Source organism: Melanostigma gelatinosum, assembly GCF_949748355.1.
Source record: "Melanostigma gelatinosum genome assembly, chromosome: 16".
In the NCBI taxonomy this organism is placed as follows: domain Eukaryota; kingdom Metazoa; phylum Chordata; class Actinopteri; order Perciformes; family Zoarcidae; genus Melanostigma; species Melanostigma gelatinosum.
Window position 1 is genome coordinate 12460102 of NC_136649.1, and position 21647 is coordinate 12481748.

Consider the following 21647-nt stretch of genomic DNA (forward strand, 5'->3'; position numbering starts at 1 on the left):
TTTCAGCAGCCAAAACATTTCCGGTTGTTGCGCTCACGGGTTTTAAAAACAATTTCTCAGACGAAAAGTCTGACGGATACCCTCTGGAATAATCTGCGTCTAAGTGGTGTGATGATGGATTCGCGGATTTTACCCGCTGCTCTCCTGCTTCTCTTCGGTTCGGCGACAGTTTTCGGTCAGACTTCCGCACCTGGCCAAGGTAGGACTGGGAATCAGATCTGGTGACTGTGGCGTCAATGGCTGCTAAAAATCACATCCCCATTGTATTTCATTTCTTTACAAATCCACACCTTATTTCGTGAAGCTTGTCTTTGGCCCCGAACGACAATAGTCTTTCTCTTTGTAGGACTGTATTGTTTTATCTCCCCTGTCTCACACTTTCTGTTGAATAACAGGAACAAAACAGGACATGAAGCAACCAACATTATTTGAGCTGCGTTGGTCCTGAATTAAAAGCTATTGTTTTTATTCTCTGGTTTAAGCGTATTTATCATAAAATAATTGAGAACATCTTGGGTAAAGGTTATTTCAGCTACACATGAAGGCAATATGAACAGTGATATCCTTGAGCCTTTGCTCGTTAAGTATCTCTGTGTATTGTTGAAACCTCTCAACAGGAACAACGTCTCTTCTAGGTCACAACCCCCCTCAGGTTTTCTGTTTCAAAATAAGAAACCTGTAGCAACAACAACAAAAACACTGCATAAGAAAGAGACATTGTTTACACTTTAATTTGCCAGACACATTTAGACAAACCAAGCTGTTGTACTGTGCAGTCTGCTGATAATACCGTGACTAGTCTGAAGCCTGTGTTTACTGTGCTGTGTCTCCATGGAAAATGCCTCAGGAGGATTATCAGTAGTTACCCCAGTGAGCACAGGCCACATTTAATCTGCTTCTCATGGTGTTTTTCAGCTAATATTAGAGACTTTCTCTTGTGAAGCAACATGTTTGGACCTCTGACAGACACCATGTTGACTGAGTTCACTCCCTTATTTACACTTTGTGGATGATTTTGGGTGCTAAACTAAATTGACTTTCCCCCCTACAGCTTGTGAGGCGAAGAATGGGACAAACTGTGAGGAATGTCTGCGAAATGTGACGGTAAATCCTGGGGGGTTGATTTCCCTTTGTGTGTGTGTGCATGATGGGAAAGAAAAGTGTTCTAGGTGTAGGAACCATAGCCAGTGGCTCCTCCTCCACCTCCCCACCTGTTAGACTGGTTTGAGAAGTAACTGATGTCATTCATTCCAACCGTCCTCCATTTTCTACTTTTTGTGTGTGTGTGTGTGTGTGTGTGTGTGTGTGTGTGTGTGTGTGTGTGTGTGTGTGTGTGTGTGTGTGTGTGTGTGTGTGTGTGTGTGTGTGTGTATATCCTATAATTGCCTTGAAAACCTTACCATAAATTGTTTGTTCAAATAGTATCGAGACGATTATGTGTTTTGGTATTTTTACAGTGCCTGTGGTGCATCACAACCAAGTTGTGTGTAACGTATCCGGTTAAGACCATCCTTCCACCCCATGTACTCTGTCCACTGAATGAAGCACGCTGGGGGCTCTGCTGGAGTAAGAGAGTACACACACACACACACACAGATCCACACAGAGATTCACATATATATCACAATTTTATCGACATATACAGATATGTATTCATCACAAAATCTTGTGGAAGAGAGGTCGGAAGCTCAAGCTCATACAAAGACCTCTCTTAAAAACTCACGGCAAGAGAAACAGAATTACATCAAATAAATAAAGACTCCATTACACAAATAACTGTTTATTTTATAATTACTTTTGAGGTAGCGTTAGGATATATTATCTAAATGTTTCCATTTTGTGCATGCGCCAAATCGAATCAATTTAAAATGATAGAAATATAAATATAAGAGAAAAGCAGCAAATCACAGTTGAGAAGCTGTTTATAAATGAATTACATTATTAATCAATTCAAAACAATAGTTGTTGATTCATTTTCTGTCAATTGAGTAATTAATCAATCAACAAATCTTTTCAGATCTTCTCCACTGGCTGTAAGACAGAGATGGCCGTTTTGAATTATGGGCCATATAGAAAACAAATAAAAGTAGTAACGGGCCAAACAATAGTAAATGTGCAGTTTGCGCTTCAAGAAAATCTGCGTTTTTAGAGCAGAAAACCCCCTGTGCCAGTGTACGAAGTGTGAAAATGTTTGTTTTCATAGTGTCCGCTAACATTGTACTCTTTCATCATCGCAACAGATTCCTATCAAATTCAGCAAACATACTTCCCCTTGACTTCTGTGAAAACGTATTTATTTTTCCAACATTGAAATTTCCAGCTATTTGGTTCCGCCATGTTAATCTAATGAAATGAGGTAAATTATTTCATTGACGAGTAATCAATAACAGTATGTGGCCACAACGCCTCATCCTCAACTCAAGAGTAAGGCCAGCCGAGCATGTATTATTACAAACATAATGCTTTGTAGGGTGTGGGCAATAATAGCTTTTATCACAATATACATGTATATATCAATATACATATATATATTATGATGTAATACATTCCTGAAACTACCTGTTGCGAAACTGCTAATGGATAAAATAACCAAGAATAATAACAGGGAATGCCTGTTTTTAGTCAATCCAGTAAATTCAATTTCTGATAAATCAAAGTATATGAAGCAGTGCTGCTCATTGATTTGCAACATTATTATATTATATCACCTTTATTTTCATTCAGTAAGAAGTACTGAGATAATGAAATACAGTGAAGTGCATATATATATATATATATATATATATATATATATATATACACACACACACACACACCTATGGTCTAATACAGTCTAATACATATTTCAGGGTAGTAGTAGTAGCCAAATTCAAAGATACAAGATAATAAAGATTACAAGATAATAAACATACAGAGCCTTATCAAGCACCTCAAGGTCAGACTCCAGCACCATGTTCCGTACACATGAACATGGATAATTAAACATTCTGAAACAAGGAGTACCTTAACTTTTGATGTCCATTTTACTTCAAAGAATTTCTTCTACTTATGTAAACGCTGCTTTCAGGACTTGTTGACGAACCTTTATGTCTCAAATTCTAAGAATAACATTACAATCAAACATTACAAGTGGTTAAAAGTGCTCCGGTCAATTATAGTCACCTTGTAATGTACATGCAAAGATTAGAGTGACTATGCCAGGAAGAAAAGCAAAAAAAAAAAAGGGGGGGTAGAAAATAGTAAGTCATTGTGTTTCTCTTTCTCGGTCTGTAGTGAACTTCCAGACGTTGATAATCACCTTGGCAGTGATTGGTGGAATTCTCATCATCGCCTTCCTGGTCTGCCTGTTCTGCTGCTGCAAGTGTGAGAACTTCGGGTAAGTGCTTGTATGAATGCAACTCCATTAATAGAGTACTTATATGAGGAACTTTTTGGAAAGTAAAAAGCTCAGACATTACTTATTATGTCTTATTGCTAAAGCACAACTGTAACCTGTCTGTTAGAGTGTCTACTGTTAGTCATTAGACATGAGGCATGAATAAAACAATAGTATACACACTTACAATAACAAAAAAACAAACTGTTATTTTTAGTAAAATTAGTTAATGTATTTAAATGAGAATGATTCCGTGAGAAGTAAAAACATATCTACAGTAAAAATTTGAATTATTTAGATGTGTATCAGGTTTTGTGGTTGAACTGCTTCCTGGTTGTTGCATGGTCAACTCTGATCCCATCTCTCTCACTCAAAACCTTTCAATTATGTTTCTATAAATATATGTCTAACCTTCTGAGATATGCAGCTCTAGCTCACCTAATTACCTTATTAACAAAGGTAGCACACAGCTACGTTAGTCTGTAGAATGGAGAAGATAGTAGATCCACATGTTTGATGATCAGATGGTTTTATCTGGGGTTTGTCAGTTATCCAATTTATGTTGAAAGTTACAGATAGTTATGTTCAAGCATTATGTACTGGGTTAAAAGTGGTTAACTTTAGGTGCACACTTATTGTCCCAGATGGTTTAAGTATGGGTTGCCGTGTTTAAGGCCGGAGTAAGAACTTACTGTCGGATGACTACCTTTGTCACTGTGACATGTCGTAATGATATGTGATCATGATCGGTGCGTCCTATATGGAGACATTTCCGTCTTGTCATGTGAAGATAATATGGCCACATACTGTACATTTCTGTCGGCTTTGGTGTAGTTTCCTTGAGGTTTCTGCGTTTGAAACAAAAAAACTGTGCACTTTCTTGTGACCTATACAAGAATAACACTAACTTTGGTCTTGTGGTTGTGTGTCAGATCCAAAAGGTTTGAGGCCAAGCTGGAGAAACGGGCCAATAAGACAAAAACCAAGCAGGAGGAAAGGTGAGAAAAATAATGTTTCGTGAACGCAACACAAGTCTCCAGCCTGACCTGGTTTCTTCTTTTGTGAGTGCATCTTTATCTATAGTTAGTTCATCTGTAAAGAAAGATGTTCCAAGAGACATCGTCCATCTCCACTTCAGATGCACAAGGTGGACTTAACTTTGCAGTTCAAATTGTTGATAACGATGTGAAACATGAAAGCAATTCAGGCTGATATCAGGCTGCATCTTAAATGAAACTTGCCAGCGGTGCATCGATAAACGTAATCCGACCCCTCTCCTCACTGCCACCACCTTTTGTAAGCTCTCCCATCGTGGAAGACGTACAGGTTCATACCATAGGCTGTATTTCAGAAGGTGTATCCATGACACAGAGCTTGCTCCCTCCCTTGCCCGACTGATGTTTATTTTCTGATATCAGTTATCAGTTGATGATCAGTTCAGCCAACCTCTATAGCAGTGATTTATAGAAGTGATTTATAACATTTGTTTGTATTTGACCTTACAGTATGAATACCCAATATACAGTAGATGTATACACAAAAGATACTTTAATATAACAGCTGAATAACTACACGTCCATATTTCCCCTGTGTTACTGCTCTCAGGTAGTCTCTTAATAGTCTCAATGAGTAGGATAGTCTCATGTTATGCAATCTACGGGACACCAGATGCACTAACTGCCCATGTTGCATTGTTTTTCATGATCCAAATCTGTTTCCTTCATAGCAAACCACAAAAGCACACGTCAAACTGTGACCAGTCAAAACTGGTTTGTGACCACGTGACTTTTAGGAGTGTGAAAAATATTATCAGTCACTGTGTCACTCAGAAAAGAATGCTTTGTCCTTACAGGAGGACAGAAATGAAAGAGAGACATGACGATATCAGGAAGAAATATGGTGAGCGCTCTCTCTTGCTAATGCACTTTTTCATACACATGTGCACATACTAACATAGTGCAGATATATTTTTTCTGTTCCTAAATGCTAAATATGGGCTTCTGGACTTTTGATGGGATAATTCATTAAAAACTGCTAAATGAGATTAAGCTATGTTTTTTTGCTTTACACTTGACAGAGGTTATTAAAATAATAGTCAGACGTTTCAGAAAATGCGCTTGTATGATTTCTTGCCAAAGCTTAGATGAGAAGAATTCCAAGTTTGTAGTAAATATGAAGCTACCAGCAGCCAGTAAGCTTATCTTAGCATAGCTTAGGAAGCAGCTATCCTGGATCCGTCAAAAAAGCAACAAAGTCCACCTTTAAATATCACAATTTAAGATGTTATGTTATGTTTGTTTAATTCTCACAAAAAAAAACAAGTGTGAAAAAGACATGTTGCGGTGCAGTTACTCCCTGTGCTCACACACTTGAAGTCACCAAAGTGTGTTGTTTATATTAACACAATATAACTTGTTACTTAGTGAATTTAAGACTCGCTGGTAGGCTGATTCTGGAATCTTCAGACAGAGCCAGGCTAGCTGTTTCCCCTAGTTTCCAGTCTTTGTGCTAAGCTAAGCTAACCAGCTTCTGTAGCGTCACATTTAACTGACGGACATGAGAAAGGCACACATCCTCTTCTCTAACTCTTAGTAAGAAAACAACATCCCCCATAATCTCAGACTACTTTCTCAAATGAATGTATGACTCCACTGATTGTGTTGTGTTTCTCCAGGTCTAAGTGGGCAAAATCCATACTCCAAATTTGCATGAGAGGATTTACACCACGACCGTTGGGTTCTCCCCTGAACTCTGACCTCTCACGCAACAGACATCAACAACATGTCTTGTAGACATGAGAATTTATTTAAACTATAACTCATACAATTTTAGAAAAGTGACAGTTGTTTTGTAGATATATCTATCTAGATATAGATATAGATATATGGACAGGCTCGTCTGGCTTCCTCCAGCCAATGAACAGGAATGTTGTGATGACCTAAGAGGCTGTAACCAAAAGCAAGAGTATGGCTGCAGTGTTCTTCAATACTATACTAGTCTATCTTGTGGTTAATACTATTTATTTGGGTTAACTTTTAAGTTTAACCGTACAAAATGGAAAATAATCCAGTTTAGTTGTAGGACCAACTTTCTTTTTTTTCTTAAGAAAATCTGTTTCATCTGCAAATCTGTTTTTTTCCGCTGAGTTGCTGCTGATTTATTGATATACTTAGAAGATTATAGCATATTTTTGTACTTTGTGATTTCTTCTCTTGTCCCAAATTGACTCATCCCTTCTTTTTGTGGTACTGCTGTATGTGTCACTGAAATGAACAAATCTTCAACCCTTCTTACGTAATTTATGAAGTAATCATTAAATTCTTGATCATTGAATGTGTTGATCCTACATTTGGATGAGTTTGCGTGATTCTACATTTGCCGGTGTGTCCTGTAAAGGCACACAAGCCAAATAAAAGACTTTGGAATAATTATTTAATTCATGCTTGACTTTTATTGCTTGTGTTTTATACCAACAGCATTTGGGATATTTTATGTCAAAATGTATCCTGATTTTATCTGATATATACCGGTAACAAAATAAATCACCAGGCAATAATGGGTTAGGGAATTTTCTCAAAGATTTGACAATGCTGAATTATATTTTTCTGAAGAAGCAATTGATATTACCAAAGGAAATGAACAAATAACTATCACTGAAGGAAACTGCTGACACATCAGTGATTACAAATTACTATATTGTTGTTTTTAATGAAATGCCTTGATGTGATTATAGACATTAGACACTAGTGGGGGTTTATGAGGAGTCAACAAATTTCAATCTGTTTGATTATAATTTAGCTGTAATGGTTCTTTTAAAATACCATATGGCACAAAAGCTTCAGTGTAATGATAGAGGTATTCAGAATCAGCTTTATTGGCCATGTATGCGTACGCACCACACAGTGATAGAGAAGCAGAGAACAGACTGGATGATAGAGGAGTACAACAGGATGTACGCTGAGCTAAAGTCCAGAAACAGAACCCTTGCGTATGTCCCTGGGGAGTCGAGGTGTTGCAGCATGTAGTGCAGTCCCATGTTGACTGCATCATCCACCGACCCGTTTGCCTGGTAGGCAAACTGCAGGGGGTCCAGTAGGGGCCCTGTGATGTTCTTCAGGTTGGGTCAACACCAGTCTTTCAAAGGCTTTCATGACCACAGACGTCAGGGCGACGGGCCTGTAGTCATTTAATCCTGTGATGGAGGATTTCTTGGGGACCGGGATGATCGTGAAGCGTTTGAAGCAGGAGGGGACTTCACACAGCTCCAGTGATCGGTTGAAGATCTCCGTGAAGATGGGGGCCAGCTGGTCAGCACAGACTTTCGGGCAGGACGGGGGGACACCGTCTGGGCCATGGTGCCTTCCTAATCTTTTGTCTGTGAAAAAGCCGACTCACATGCTCTTCACAGATCCTCAGTGCCGGTGGGGGGTCGTTTGGGAGAGGTGAGGAGGAGGCAAGGGGTGTAGGTGGTTGTTTGATGTCAGAGCAGTTGGGGGGTATCAAACCTGATGTTTGGATTTTATTTCATGACTTAATTCAACGTTATTTATAAGTGTTTTTAAGTTTGTAAGTGTTTTTACACCTAATTTACCACAAACGCATGGTGAAGTACGAGTGTTCAGAGGTGTTGATACAATACTAACCATCATAGGTTATTCTGTCCGCGTGCTCGAGTATTTTGCATTGATGCGCGCCCCCGTTTCCGCGCTCCCGCGGTTTGGTCGTCACGTGGTGTCCCCCAGATCCAATCTTGTGTGTGTAACTTCGGTCCAAAGCGCGTACCCGTCAGCGGAGGAAAGGAGAGGACAGAAGGCGGCAGAAAGACAAATACTGCCCAATTAACCGATTAACCTGAAAACACACACACACGAAATACAGCCAAGATGTCAGAGGAAAAGCCAAAGGTAAGATACAGGTTTAGAGAGCTGTAGATTTGAAGAGATGGCTGAGTCGCGCTCCTGCCAAACAGTTTCTCAGATGTGCAATCTAAAATGGCCTGGTTTGCCCGTTTCTCTGAATCGGCGCAGTGTTTGTTTCGCAAATGAATGAGTACCCGCACAGCCGTTTACATTTACCTGCCCTCACACAGCGCTCTGTTAGATAGCACGAGGAGATAATCTGTCAAACTGACTAGAGTATCGAAGACTGTGAGCATAAATGACAATCACACCATGATTGTCATTTGCGGATTTTTTTTTTCTTTGTCAAAACGGCACCACGTTATGTCCGCAACGCTACAAATGCCGCAACTGCAACGGCGACAAAAGAGCGCCAATAGGAGGAGACGAACTCGTATAAAACAATCAAAGTAGCCGTTGTTTTGTAGCTGTTTGTAACGTGGCTGCGCTTGTTTTTTTGCCTCCGCACAACAAAACAAAAGCGTTAGCATCGTTAGCCGGCAGCTAAACTCGGCAGTGGTCTTAAAGGGCTGGAGCTAATCATGCTAACGTTAGCATCTGTGACTAAAGCAATGTACCCTACATGCATTACTCTGTTTACTGAGTTGGTTTTGGTTCAAGTATCTACAAACAAGTGGATTCCTTCACCACACACTGTCTTTTTAAAGTTACAGGCTTGCAGCCTGAAGTCTGGTAACAGCTAACGCTAGCTAAGTTACTACTTGACTGTCTAATAGTGCTCTTTTTTTAATGTGTTGTATCTGTGACAGTTGTATAAGCTCCTGACTGTTTGTGGTATCATTGTGTTCAACTCGCTTGTCTCTTGCAGGAGGGAGTAAAGACCGAGAACGATCACATCAACCTCAAGGTTGCAGGGCAAGATGGGTCGGTGGTCCAGTTTAAAATCAAAAGGCACACACCGCTCAGCAAGCTAATGAAGGCATACTGTGACCGACAGGTGAGCCGAAAAGCCTAAATGACTGCTTTCCTCTCCGACAACATGCAATTATTTTGGATTTGCTGTTACACCTCAGTCAGCGTCACCCTGACTTGCACACTGTACCTGTCCTAAAAAAAACAACCTTTCAATCACCCCTCATGTCTGTTGTCGCTTCTGCAGGGCCTCGCAATACGGCAGATCAGGTTCAGGTTTGATGGCCAGCCTATCAATGAGACGGATACCCCTGCACAGGTGAGATCGTATTCACCATTATATTCCCTTAGATCTAGCCAGAAACAAGCTTTCTACGTGACGGTAAAACGTTAAAGAAGCCTCTATAGACACTTTATTTTAACATTCAGCATCATTGTCTTAAATGAGAGCTTTATACTTCTGTCTCTGCATTATTTTACCCGTTCAGTTGTTGTTTACATCCACTAACTGCAATTCCTCTCCCTCTGCTTCTCTCAGCTGGAGATGGAAGATGAAGACACCATAGATGTTTTCCAGCAGCAGACAGGCGGGCACTGCTAAGCCCTCCCCCACCGCATTGACGGCCACCCTGAGACCACGCCCTCAGCCACTTTCACTGTCCCTCCCCATCGCTCCTCTCAGCCTATGATTATTATTATTATTATTATCATCATTGCAATAATAATAATAATGATTATTTCTTCCGTTTCAAGATGTCTGTCATGGTTTTTCGTCAGGTGTGTGGGGGGAGGGGGCTCCTCAGCTGTTTATGTACTGTCTCAGCCAGGACTGAACTTTTGTGCGTGTCAACAGCCAATCGGGACAACATTTCCTTCTGGCAACGCAGGCTGTGATTGGACCAACAGCACGTCACAGCTGTTCCTGGTTTGTCAGCGCTTCTCATTCGCTCTCCAGTGAAAGCTTAGTATCCAGTAGTTTGTCGAGGTTTTCATCCGCCGTGGTCAAACGTGAGGCTCTGCCAGTTTTTTTTGTCCGGGGGTCACAGTCAGTGGGCGTGAAAATGGTTTGAAGTGGAAGCACTATCTGAACTTAATACATGCAGGCCGCCTTCCATTTCACTTCGCTCTAATGTGTTTTTTGTCTGACCGGTGGCTCCTGCTCTTCTGTCAAAAAGGTATTTTAATTCTCTCTACATTTTAGGTGCTTTTGCTAAAGAGTTCTGCAATGCTTTTGTATTTTTTTGATTTTTCTTTTAACAATTAACAACCAGGGAGCTTGTTGGTTTTTTCCTGTACAGAAGTATCAGAGTGAGCGTTAGATAAAAGTTGTGTTGCTTGGACCAATACTCCAAAGACCGAACTTCTGTTTCATATTTGATGTACTTGGATCACTCTAAAAGCAAACTGCAAGGTCAAAACCGTCACATTTTAAAGGAGTTTGTATTCATTGATGTTATTTGCTTCCTTTTTGACTTCTACTAATTGAGAACGATTGTGGGTATCCGTGGTACAGACTTGTATTCGCTCATCCAGACTATTCCTATTTCGGGGAGGGGAATTTAATTTATCCGTTGAGATGGTAAGGGTCTGGCTGTGTAAGATAGTCTCTTGATGTACAATACATTTGTTTTCTGATGAAGCGGGCCAGTGGCCAGTCCTTTATGGTATTCTTGCAAGTGGCTCTGCTTGTGGGTTTTACATTTTGGGGAGTTAAAGTAGTGGGTGGGCTGTGGGAGGGACTGTTTTTGGGGTCAGTTGTCTCATCTCTGTATTGTCCTTGCGAATGTAAGCTGATGGGACAACTGATCCTACATGTGTTTTGAAGAGAAGCTGATTCCAGTTGAGCATGGATGTCCAACAAAAGTCAGTATGTTTATATTAACACGTTTTGAAGACACTTTTCACTGCCACATCACCTGCCAAGCTGTTTCCTTGTGTGCACAAGGCAGACGTTTGGGGCCGTTTGTTCAAAAGCTTGACTGCAGTGTTGGTAAACGGTGAGATCCCAAGTGGTGACGAGTGTCTTCAATATGTTACAGTTCAGACTAGGATGCATGCAGTTTGTTGCATATCGGGGAGGGCAGGGAGGCCAACCAATGGATTTGGGAGAATAGTGTCCTGTACCAACAGGGGCCCCGTTCGTTGTACGTAGATAACAGTTGGCTTCATTTGATTGACGGCCAGACATGAGCTTGGATTTTTCACTTCAGTCAGGATGTCCTGCTGCTAAAGTAAGTAGTCCTTGTGCTCAAATCCTGCAACGGTGCAACTTCATTCAGAGCGAGTTGGATCATGACGCCTGTTTTTAGTTTATTTTCAGATGGGGCGACGTCTGCGGAGACGCTGACTGATTAGAATTGTCACCCCTGAACGAGGTTTGAATGAAGCAGTCTTAACATACTTAAGTACAACAAAATACAACCAATGCCATTTTACAGGATTTTTTTTTTTTTTTGGTGAACTGAGCTTTTCCCAAATCAATATTCAACATAAATGTTACAAAAATAATTTACTGTACTCCCACCTGCTGAAATATTCCTCTCTGGCCCCAATAAATATCAAATCACATTTAAGGACTACCCATATCTCATCGTCATTAACATCACGCATGAGACAAAATGGTTTCACAGACGTGCTAAACCGGTGAGCGATCACTCTGAAGGACATTTCTCTGCACAAGCCAGTCACAAGTAGCGATCCTGGTTTTAGCTTTCCAGTCTCACAAAAATAAGAGCACAGTTATCAAGACAGCCTTCCACATGCATTTTAACAACTGCTTGACCGAGATCTTTTGAGCTGGCTAACATACGAGCTATGCCGTGTAATGTACGAAGAACGGGGTCCACGTCTTATTTGTTTCTCTACTGATTTGTACATTATTTGTGGTCTTTTACTACTGTATACAATAAATATAGTTTGGTACTCAGATTTGCTGTCGCGAGCATCATTGATTTGTATTTGTGTATCTAAAATTTGGTCAAGAATTTAAATGTTTATTATAATGCTTTACAACTATCCGCATTAAAAAAAGGTTAATTGATGGCTCTTAATTGCTCGTGGTTGTCTGTCCATATGTGTCAGTCCTGCGATGTCCAGGGTGAACCTTGCCTTTGCCCAATGTCAGCTGGGATTGGCTCCACCAAGCTTACAATAACTGCCACTTGATGTGCTTACAGTACATGATTCATTTATTACTAAGAAGCTGGAAGAGATTCCTTCCCGTCTTCAACCGAACCTGCCATAACGGGAAATGTCTGTCATTGAGTTCTATATAGCTGCTGTGTGATATATAGTTTTATATTTTAAACATGTGCATTTAGGTTTTTGAAGAAGTTGCCTGTTCAAAATGCAATTAAATGCTTATAATGTAATAATGCCCACAATAATAAGTTAAAAGGCGGAAATGTATTTTGTATGTGGTTGAAGACATGTTGATTCACCGTTCAGAATTTCAATGTTGATTTCTTGATTTTGGAAAGCCCCATTTATATAGGTTTTAATTCCCACATGCTAAACATGTACTGTATGCCCAGGTTTTGAAGAAAATAGACAGCTAGGTGGTGCCAGTTAACTATAGTCGCGTGTGTCTGTCTGACTTGGGTTATCCTCCACATAACACACTTGTGCACAAATACAAAAGTGATGAAAGAATTCTGCATAGAATTGAAGAATGACACTGGATCAAAACCAAAGTTAGAACTACTTATTTCCAAAGGGCCCTGAAATGCACCTTGAGAGACGAAGGGTCACTGCATTGAAAGAAGCAGGCTTAAAAAAAGATCTTCTATTAAGTCTGATAACTATTTAAAATCACTTCCAGGAAATCCTGAATTAGAATCTTAAATCTCATCTGACACGCTGACTGAATGGTTACATTCAGCACAACTGGAACAGTGATGAGACTGATCGCAGCAGAGTGGACATCTACGTTCACTTTATCTGCATCTCAACAGGTCCTTCTGAAACTCCATGCCTGGAAGGAAGAAAGATTAATGAATGGACAGAGAACGAAGAGTAAGGCCGAGTTTCTATCTTGCCTCCTGATCTGTGTGCAGTCTCTGCTTTTAATGTGGACGAGAGGAAGAGAGAGGCTAAGAGTATTTGCCTTGTAAATGTGCCAGTCGGAGGATCAGAGGATTCCGAGAGATCTGACACCACACAAGATGCCGGCGTCTATCAAAACACTGATTATTTCACGAGTGCCCGGTAACCAACAAACCAGAGTTACATATACTTAGAAGTGGTATTAAATTGTTGGGTGCCCATGGATAACCAAAACTTTGTATTCAAAAGCCATCTCCTGCTATTGAGCCAGAATTCTGCCAAATCGGCCCTGTTACTACTTTGCCGTTGCAGTGTTTCCTCATGTCACTGCCCTGGGACTTCATTACTCTTTCAACGAGTGATATTTGCAGAACATCCTTTTTTGATACTTTAATATCACAGCTGGGTTCATGCACATACCACGGTTTCCCAGGTAATAAACTACGGGATAACAGCTAATATGAAAATAGCTCCGCTCATATCCATCTGTCCAATAGTGGACCAAAGGTCTCATATGCTCTGTTGTTTTTAGGATGGCTTTTAATTACATTTTGTCTGCTAAGGCCTCTCTCATGTCGTGAATGTCTGGAGGAATCTGTCTATTGAGAGGTTTTTTTCCGATATTATTGCATTAAAATAGTCCGCTTGTGTGTCACTCAGTCTGTGTGTACGTGAGCACACGCACACACCGACTGACTACAAGTGGAGCAGCTTACCCCTCTGGCAGGTCTGTGTCATCAGAGGCGGTTGAGGGAGGATGAGTGACAGGCTGCTTGGTGATTTGCATGGCTCTGGTGTTTAAAAGGAGCTGCAGGTGCAGGATTCTCCACACAGATGAATGGATTCCTCCTCGAAGCACAGAGGAATCACAGCTCTAGGTCTTCTCTTCTTCTGTTTGTGACTCTTAGGTATAGCCAGAATAGCCTTTGATAACTTTAAACAGAGTTTGTTGACTGGACATTTTTCTTTGGATCTAAAAAAAAAATACTCACTTGGATAAATATGAAGAAAGCACGGCTGTCTGGTTTGTATCGTCACTTAAGGTAGAGACAAAAGGAGCAACTCACAGAAATATGGAGACATTTGCACCAGCTGGCAATTGAACCAAACAGGCTTTTTGGAATGACATCGCTCATATTCGTGCACCTCCTGCTCCTGGGGTTAAGGGCCATTGACACCACCGCAGACACATGGAGACGCTGCACAGGTATCGTACCATTTTATTCTATTTTGCCCCTTTCAACCTGAGCGTTCGTCTCCATTACTTCAGCTCACTTAAACAGATCTGATGTTCAGTTAACAATTATTCAGTGGATGGTTTACGGTTTCATCTAAAATCCTAGGAAACCCCTCCAGCTAAAATTCTTTTGGATAATAAAACTGTCTGTGTCTGCTTACAGTTCAGTGGGAGTGTTTGTGTGTGCAGTATTGAGTGCAATATTAACTTAAATTGATATCCACAAACAAGTACAGACATTGGATGTGGTTAGGATTCCAGAACACAGAGTATCAGGATGAACAGGGTGCATGTTTCAGAGCAATTCTCTTCTGTTATTCCAGCCTCTTTCTTTATACAACCCCTCCTAAAATGCCCTTTAGCCACCCAGGGTTCTTTCTCACACATCAGGGAGTCCAGCATGCCATGTCATTAATTGATTTATTAGTTTATAGCAGGTATTCTCAAACTTTTTAAGGTGTGTCCCCTTAAAAGCAAAGCGATGACTGCTTTTTGTTTCAAATGGTATTTATTAACCTATGAGCAGTAAAAGTACTAATACCACACTGTAAAAGTACTGTTACTTTCGTAAAAGTTTCTACACGGCTGCTACTACTAAATGATTATTATGCCACGGTGTCGGCAACAGCCGCAGCCAGGTTGATTGTTCGTATGTCCGGTCCATTCTCGTGAACGCAATACCTCAGCAACACCAGGAGGGAATTTCTTCAAATTTGGCACAAGCATCTACGTGGACTCAACGACGAACTGATTCGAATTTAGAGGTCAAAGGTCAAGGTTTTTGTGACCACACGTACGTCCCATTCTTGTGAATGCAATATCTTAGGAATGCCTTGAGGAATTTCTTCAAATTCGGCACAAACATCCACTTGGCTTCATGGTTGAACTGATTTGGTGGTCAAAGGTCACTGTGATGTCACAAAACACAGTTTTTGCCATAACTCATATGCTCATTAAGACAATTTCACACAAATGTCGAACAGGATGAAGTAATTAAGTGATTACATTTTGGACAGAGATAGATGTCTAAACTGCAACATCACTGGTCGGCAGAGGCATACAACCACAACCAATCTATTGTTCTGTTATGAATTAATCTGCAGATTATTTTACTTAACAAATCGGTTGTTTGGATTGTAAAAATTCAGTAGATGGTGAGAAATGTCATAATCCGGCAGAGCCCAAAGTGAAACCTTCACAATTATTGTCATTTAAAAGATTTGGCATGGAACAGATTGATGATATATTTCACTGACTAACTATTTCAGCTTTACTTGTATATTCTATTGGCATCATATTATATCATCTTTATGTTCTGTATGCAAACATCTTGATTTGTAAAGTGACTAAGCTATCAAATAAATACAGTTGATAAAAAGTCCAATATTTCTCTCTGCAATGTATTAGAGTGAAAGTATGAAGTACAGCGTGAAAAGAAAATACTGAAATAAAGAACAAGTACTTTGTACATCAATACAGTACTTGAGTAAATACACAAACATTCCACCAATTCCTATGAGAAAATTTCACATTAACTTCTACTTTTTAGAAACTTGCAGAAACATCTGAAAAATGTACATAATTTGGGTAGCAGATAATCTTGGTACTTTTTTGCTATCCCTTTCATCTCAGGGCTCCTTCAGAGAGAAACAACTGGTTAATAGTATAGCATATTCTGCATTTAAAGGCTTAAGCAGTGGAGCAATCTTCCTGCCCTCTTTATTTGCTCATTGTCTCCAGATTTGCTCCCTCTGGATCTTCTGTCTTTTGTCCTCGAGAGGGACTCCTCCAAACTCATAGCAGGGGTGCACATGAAGCAGGCTGGAGGGGTGAGGGGTGTGCATTTCTCAAGCCCTCATACCTCGATGAGCTTTCCCTCCTCCCAGCTGCTGGTGGACTGCGACCTGTTCCCCAAAGAATTCTCCATTGTTGTGACACTAAAAGTCACTAGCATTGCCCTCAAGGTGAGCTTCCAAGTTTGTCGGTTAATACCAGTGGTGGAAGAAGTACTCAGACTCTTTACTGAAGTGAAAGTACCGGAGTGAGAAAATACTTACAAATTAAAGTCATGCATTCAAAATTGTAGTCAAAGGAAAAGTAAAGTAGGCTACGGAAGGAATCTCAACTAAATGTACTTAAAACATTGACAGAGCAAAGTATATTTCTGGGATTTCAAATTTTTTATTTTTTATTTACTATCTAACAATGCACTTCAGTTTTTAAAACTTCTGAGTAGTAATGTAGAAGCAGTAGCGGTGTAAAAAGTACAGAATCTCCTTCTAAAATGTAGTGGAGGAGTAACATGTTGAACTATGTTAGTAAGTTACAAGTAAGAGTTGCCACTAACAATAGTGTTTTATTATTGATTAATCTGTGGACTATTTTCTTGATTAATCGATTCATTGTTGCAGCTCTACAGTACTTTGTTACTTTCCACCCCTGCTGCATACAGTGTGTCTGAATGTTTTTTTCGCCTTTTACCTTCCAGGGAAATGAATACATCTTTTCCTTGATGGAGCCAAAGCAAGTAGAGAAAAGAGGAGTGGGGGAGGAGGAAGAGGGGAACGATAAAGGGTACATTTTGGAAAAGAATAAAGAGAGGACTGTCGGTGAAGAACAACGACATGGAGAGAGGGAGAAGAAGAGGCGAGTCGAGAGTAATGAAGAACGTCGACGGGTCATCCTGGGACTGAGGTTCTCCAAAAAACGTCTGCACTTTCTTTTTAGAGGCCACGGAGGAGTCGTAGAGCGCTGGGTGTTTCGAGGCGCCGGACTGGATGACAACCAGTGGCACACTCTGGTTTTAGGTGTTGGTAGTCATCATGTCAGGCTCACAGTGGACTGCAGCACACCCCTGGAAATGTAAGTTCATGTTTTTATTCTTGTTCGTCTCTGTCTTCTGCATGTTTACTGTCTGTCTCCTACCATCCTCTCTTCCTGTGGCCCCTGAATTCCCTTGAGGGATAGTAGATCCTTCACCACAATACAATGGCCCCATTGCAATCTGCTCACACCCTGCAGCCGTATCACAGTGGCATGACAGTACGTGATAGATGTTTTTTTCGTGGAAACATGCCTCCGGCACACAGAAGCTGAGACATATCAGCTCCCGTACGGTGCCTATAAAATATGATTCCTGTCTCAGTCTTACAAACAGAAGAATGGAAGAGATTACTTTAATTACAGTGTCTTTAAGTTATATTCAAAGAGGAAAAACAACTTACTCCAGCTTTATGGCAAACAGTGTTCCCTCCAGGCTTTTCCCCGCAGATCTCAACATTCAGGGGTCGAAATTCCACATTGGCAGTCGGGGTAGATGGAAAGGCTTGTATTCAGTAAGACTTATATTTCCTTATCACTAACTTTCACGATAGACAAGCTGCTAAACCATACGGTTAATATGTTTTCACCTCTTTTGATTCTTATCTGCTGCCCCATGCACAGGGTTTGTTGCGACAGCTGGTTTTGGTGCCAGGTTCGGATGCCACCCATCAGATTTGCCCCTCTTCGAACCCCCAACTAGCAGTTCTGTCAGTACCACCACTTCTCTTAGACCTGCCTGTCACGGGGAGGGAGGTTCATGACCATGGGACTTCCTATGGTAACTTGCAGACGTATTCGACAATACTTTTCACACTGTACGGTGAAAGCCATGCCATATATGTTTTCCTGCTTCCTTGCAACTGATTGTCTGCTTGTCTTTGTGTTTTGATCATGAACTCTCAGAAACGGAGGAGCGAGTGTCAGTGGGGTTGGAGCGGTCATGCTCAGGGCTGGTACAAGGCCAGATGTGGTTCAATCCGCTCAGGAAAGGCCTCTACCTCTGCGACGGTACGGTGTGGGTCACCGTGCTGGAGGGTGAGAATCCAACATCCAAACATCTGCTCACGAGCAAGTTTTTATTCAGTTTAAAGTTGAAGAAATTCTCATCTCCTTATCGACTCAGATCATAAACGACTTGACTACGTGTTGGAACACCAGGTCCTCGCCACCAGCTCAGAGACACATGATGTCGAGGTATCCTTCAGCTTTGTAAAATATGAATATTTACAGACACTCACTGTACTTACACTTACATTACACGCAAATATTTTTGTCTTTTATATCTATTCAAAATTTGGTTTATTTTCGGCATTTTTTCGTCAATCTTTAGGTGTTCCAGGTAGCTGGCATGGGTCTGATGGCTGCAATGGCTCATAGGTCAACCTCTGGCTCAGCTGTGTATCTGTGGAGCCACACAGGTTTCCAGCTCTACCAGAATATCAGCACATATGGAGCTTTGGCTTGGAGACACTTCCGCATGGGCAAGAAGGTATGACAGAAAGGAAGACATGGGTTATCATGGATCAAGCTGATATTCACGGTGTTTTGTTACTTTTATCTAGATATTTCTGGTGGTCTCTAACTCTGGCGGAGGAACAGACAAGTGGAAAGAATCACAGACTGACATTTCTGTGATTTACAAGTGGAGCGAAAGAAGGAAACAGTTTGTGCGGTTCCAGACTCTGCAGACCCACTGTGCACGGGACTGGGAGGCCTTTAACATCAATCAACAAACCTATCTCGCTGTGGCCAACCACAGACAAGGTGAAAACTAAATATCCATGAAATGACTACTTGTTTACTTCCAGAAATCTTGGCACGACACTCACAAAATATCAAAACTGCCCTGTTTATCCTCTCTCTTTCTTGTTTGTCTTTCAGGGGATAATAATCACACTATAGACAGTGTGATATACAAATGGAACAGGTTGACAAAGTCTTTTGAGGTTCACCAGATGCTGCCGACCTCAGGGGCCTACGACTGGGAGTTCTTTACAGTGGGACCGTACCATTTCCTGGTGGTGGCTAATGCCTTTGATGGAGTGACCACCTCTGTAGACTCAGTCATTTATGTCTGGGTCAGAGGAAGCTTCCAGGTGTTTCAGACAATTAAGGTATGTGGTGAACATAAAACGACAAAAGAAATACAGAATTTGCCTTACAAATGCCTGAAAAGACCTTTATAAAAAGATCAGTTTGGTACCTTACCACAATACAGGGTAAATCCGGAAGCTGTTTGAGTGTGGGGGTAGAGTCGACATAATAGCACTTTAGTGTAGCATTTTGCTGCATGCCTTCCATATACCATTCATCTTCTCCCCAGCTGCGCTTTGCTTTTCCTCTGATGAGATCTGTATCTTTGAGATAAGTATGGAAAACCGTCTTGTCTGAACGCACAGAAGGGAAGGGAGCACAAACAGGGAGAGATAAAAGGGTAATGAAAGAGAGACGGGGAGCAAAGAACGGGTGTGTCCAATGCGGCCACGGGGCCAGAAATAGAGGTGTGCGGTTTGCCATGATTTGCTTGAGCGATAGCAGTGCTTTGGCATGTCGCTGATAGTGAATCATACAGCCACAATTGAGGAGAGAGTGTTGACACATTGATAGTCGCACAAGAAATCATAAGGAGATGATTTAGGGGAACTCCACAGCTGGATGTGAGGCACCTTGGGGCAGGTGGAACTTAATCATGTAAAAGCATCCAGATATGAGTGAAATTATATCCTTTTGGCATTTGTTTTACATGTATTACTTTCTCAGCTGTTTTTCTTTCAGTGCCTCTGTCTCTATGTTCTAGACGTTCTGCGCCACAGACTGGGAAATGTTTCAAATAGGAAGTAGAGTCTTCTTAGTTGTTGCCAATGGACACAGACTCCATCGCAATGGACCAAGTCAATATGCCATCAACTCCACCATCTACGAGCTGGACATGAATGGGCAGCTGTTTGTCCGCTTCCAGGATATCGTTACCTACAGGTACAGATATGCAAACACTTTGATGTGCCAGGGTGTATGTACATACAGACAGATTATGAGAACATCTTCTGTGTAATAACCTGATATTGCTGCCATTTCAACCTCTCGTCATCACCACATACATTCCCATCTCTCCAGTGCAGTGGACTGGGAGTTCTTCAGCCTCGGGGAGGAATATTTTTTGATTGTCGCAAACTCCTTCAACGGAGAATCCTACTCTCTCAACAGCGTTCTTTACAGGTACTCAACTTGTCAGCAACACCCCCACTAGTGTGAAATAATGCATCCATTCTGATTGCCCTCTAATTTAGTGATGTTGTAATGTAGATCTATTTTCCTCCTATGAGCCAGACTAGTGAAAGCCTAGCACTTTTGACATATGACGATGCTCAAGGAACAAATTAATTCTGGGTCTCTAGAGCCTTTGTTAAGCAGATGCAAATACAGCTTTCATCTGATTCCTCTTCTCTGTTTGTTTTTAGGTGGCAGGGATATGAAGGATTTGTTCCGGTTCATTGGCTCCCAACGATTGGGTGCAGTGACTGGGAGTTTTTTAGCTCTAAAGGAGAATCGTATCTGATCTACTCTAGTGCCAAAGAACCTCTCTCAAAAGTGTTTAAGCTGAAAACACACTAGGCAAAAAAAAACGAGAGTGTGCATGTAGCTTTGTTCACTCTGTTTATGCTTGTGTCTGTGTGTTTCTGTGTAAGAAAATGTTTGCTATAATATTTAAAATGTGAGTGTGTTTGTGCCTTCACAACACTGTGCCTGTTCTCAATTTACATACAGCCAGGGCCGTAGCAACCATTAAGGTCACGACTGTGATTCTGAGAAAAAAATCTTTAAATATGAATGTTTTAGGCAAGAACTATTAAAATAAATTGGCGTATGTTGAAAGGATTTAGTATTTCTTTACAAGAATTATATCCTAGGTTATCTTAAAGTTTTGAAAGTGTTGAAAGGTGTTTAGGGAGACATGTAGGAAGACAATTAAGACATTACAGCCAACATAATTTAACAGTTAAATTAATTAATAAAATGAGAATGATGTTATGTAATTAGAAAATTTCAGGAAAAATTTGTCCAGCCCTGCATACAGTAGTCAGCGCTAGGTTAATAATTGATTTACCTAATTTTTACACAAATGTCACGAGTTCAAGACCTTTATGGGAATATATCTTTCTATTTGTGTGCTTTGAGTGAAGTAAAGTAGAGAGTGAGCTTCTGTTAGATTTCAAATTTTCTGTAAAAACATTTAATATTGATGATTATTAACATTAACTGGAATGTGTGTTCTCAAAAGATTGAGTGATTGTTTCATTCATTAACTCATTGTATGAATTATATTTAAGATAATTACATTGAAATTACAATAAACCAGATTTAATATGTTTGTATGCAAGACAACAGTTGTTTGTGT

At 40.7% G+C, this 21647-nt stretch overlaps 3 protein-coding genes across 4 annotated transcripts; all 3 read left to right on the plus strand.

Annotated features, from left to right (window-relative positions):
- Positions 1 to 6752, plus strand: pttg1ipa (PTTG1 interacting protein a). Its single transcript, XM_079287112.1, has 7 exons — positions 1 to 199; positions 1052 to 1104; positions 1458 to 1566; positions 3274 to 3376; positions 4309 to 4374; positions 5229 to 5275; positions 6051 to 6752. The coding sequence occupies exons 1-7, from the start codon at positions 112 to 114 to the stop codon at positions 6086 to 6088; spliced, it is 504 nt and encodes a 167-aa protein (XP_079143238.1). The 5' UTR covers positions 1 to 111; the 3' UTR covers positions 6089 to 6752.
- A 1395-nt stretch (positions 6753 to 8147) lies between these two features.
- On the plus strand, positions 8148 to 12075 carry sumo3a (small ubiquitin like modifier 3a). The gene is made up of 4 exons (XM_079286468.1): positions 8148 to 8280; positions 9104 to 9232; positions 9395 to 9466; positions 9686 to 12075. Exons 1-4 carry the CDS (start codon positions 8260 to 8262, stop codon positions 9746 to 9748), a joined length of 285 nt encoding a protein of 94 aa, XP_079142594.1. The 5' UTR covers positions 8148 to 8259; the 3' UTR covers positions 9749 to 12075.
- A 1965-nt stretch (positions 12076 to 14040) lies between these two features.
- LOC306789885 (thrombospondin-type laminin G domain and EAR repeat-containing protein-like) lies at positions 14041 to 21602 on the plus strand. 2 transcript variants are annotated; one of them, XM_079285962.1, is made up of 13 exons: positions 14041 to 14398; positions 16169 to 16392; positions 16917 to 17290; positions 17673 to 17763; positions 17873 to 18029; positions 18155 to 18286; positions 18375 to 18445; positions 18582 to 18740; positions 18814 to 19015; positions 19133 to 19365; positions 20049 to 20227; positions 20366 to 20467; positions 20710 to 21602. In XM_079285962.1, the coding sequence occupies exons 1-13, from the start codon at positions 14314 to 14316 to the stop codon at positions 20861 to 20863; spliced, it is 2163 nt and encodes a 720-aa protein (XP_079142088.1). In that variant the 5' UTR covers positions 14041 to 14313; the 3' UTR covers positions 20864 to 21602. The 2 variants fall into 2 exon arrangements, with proteins under 2 accessions (XP_079142088.1, XP_079142089.1); XM_079285963.1 differs by having other exon boundaries at positions 20371 to 20467; positions 20710 to 20832.
- The last annotated feature ends 45 nt before the right edge of the window (positions 21603 to 21647 follow it).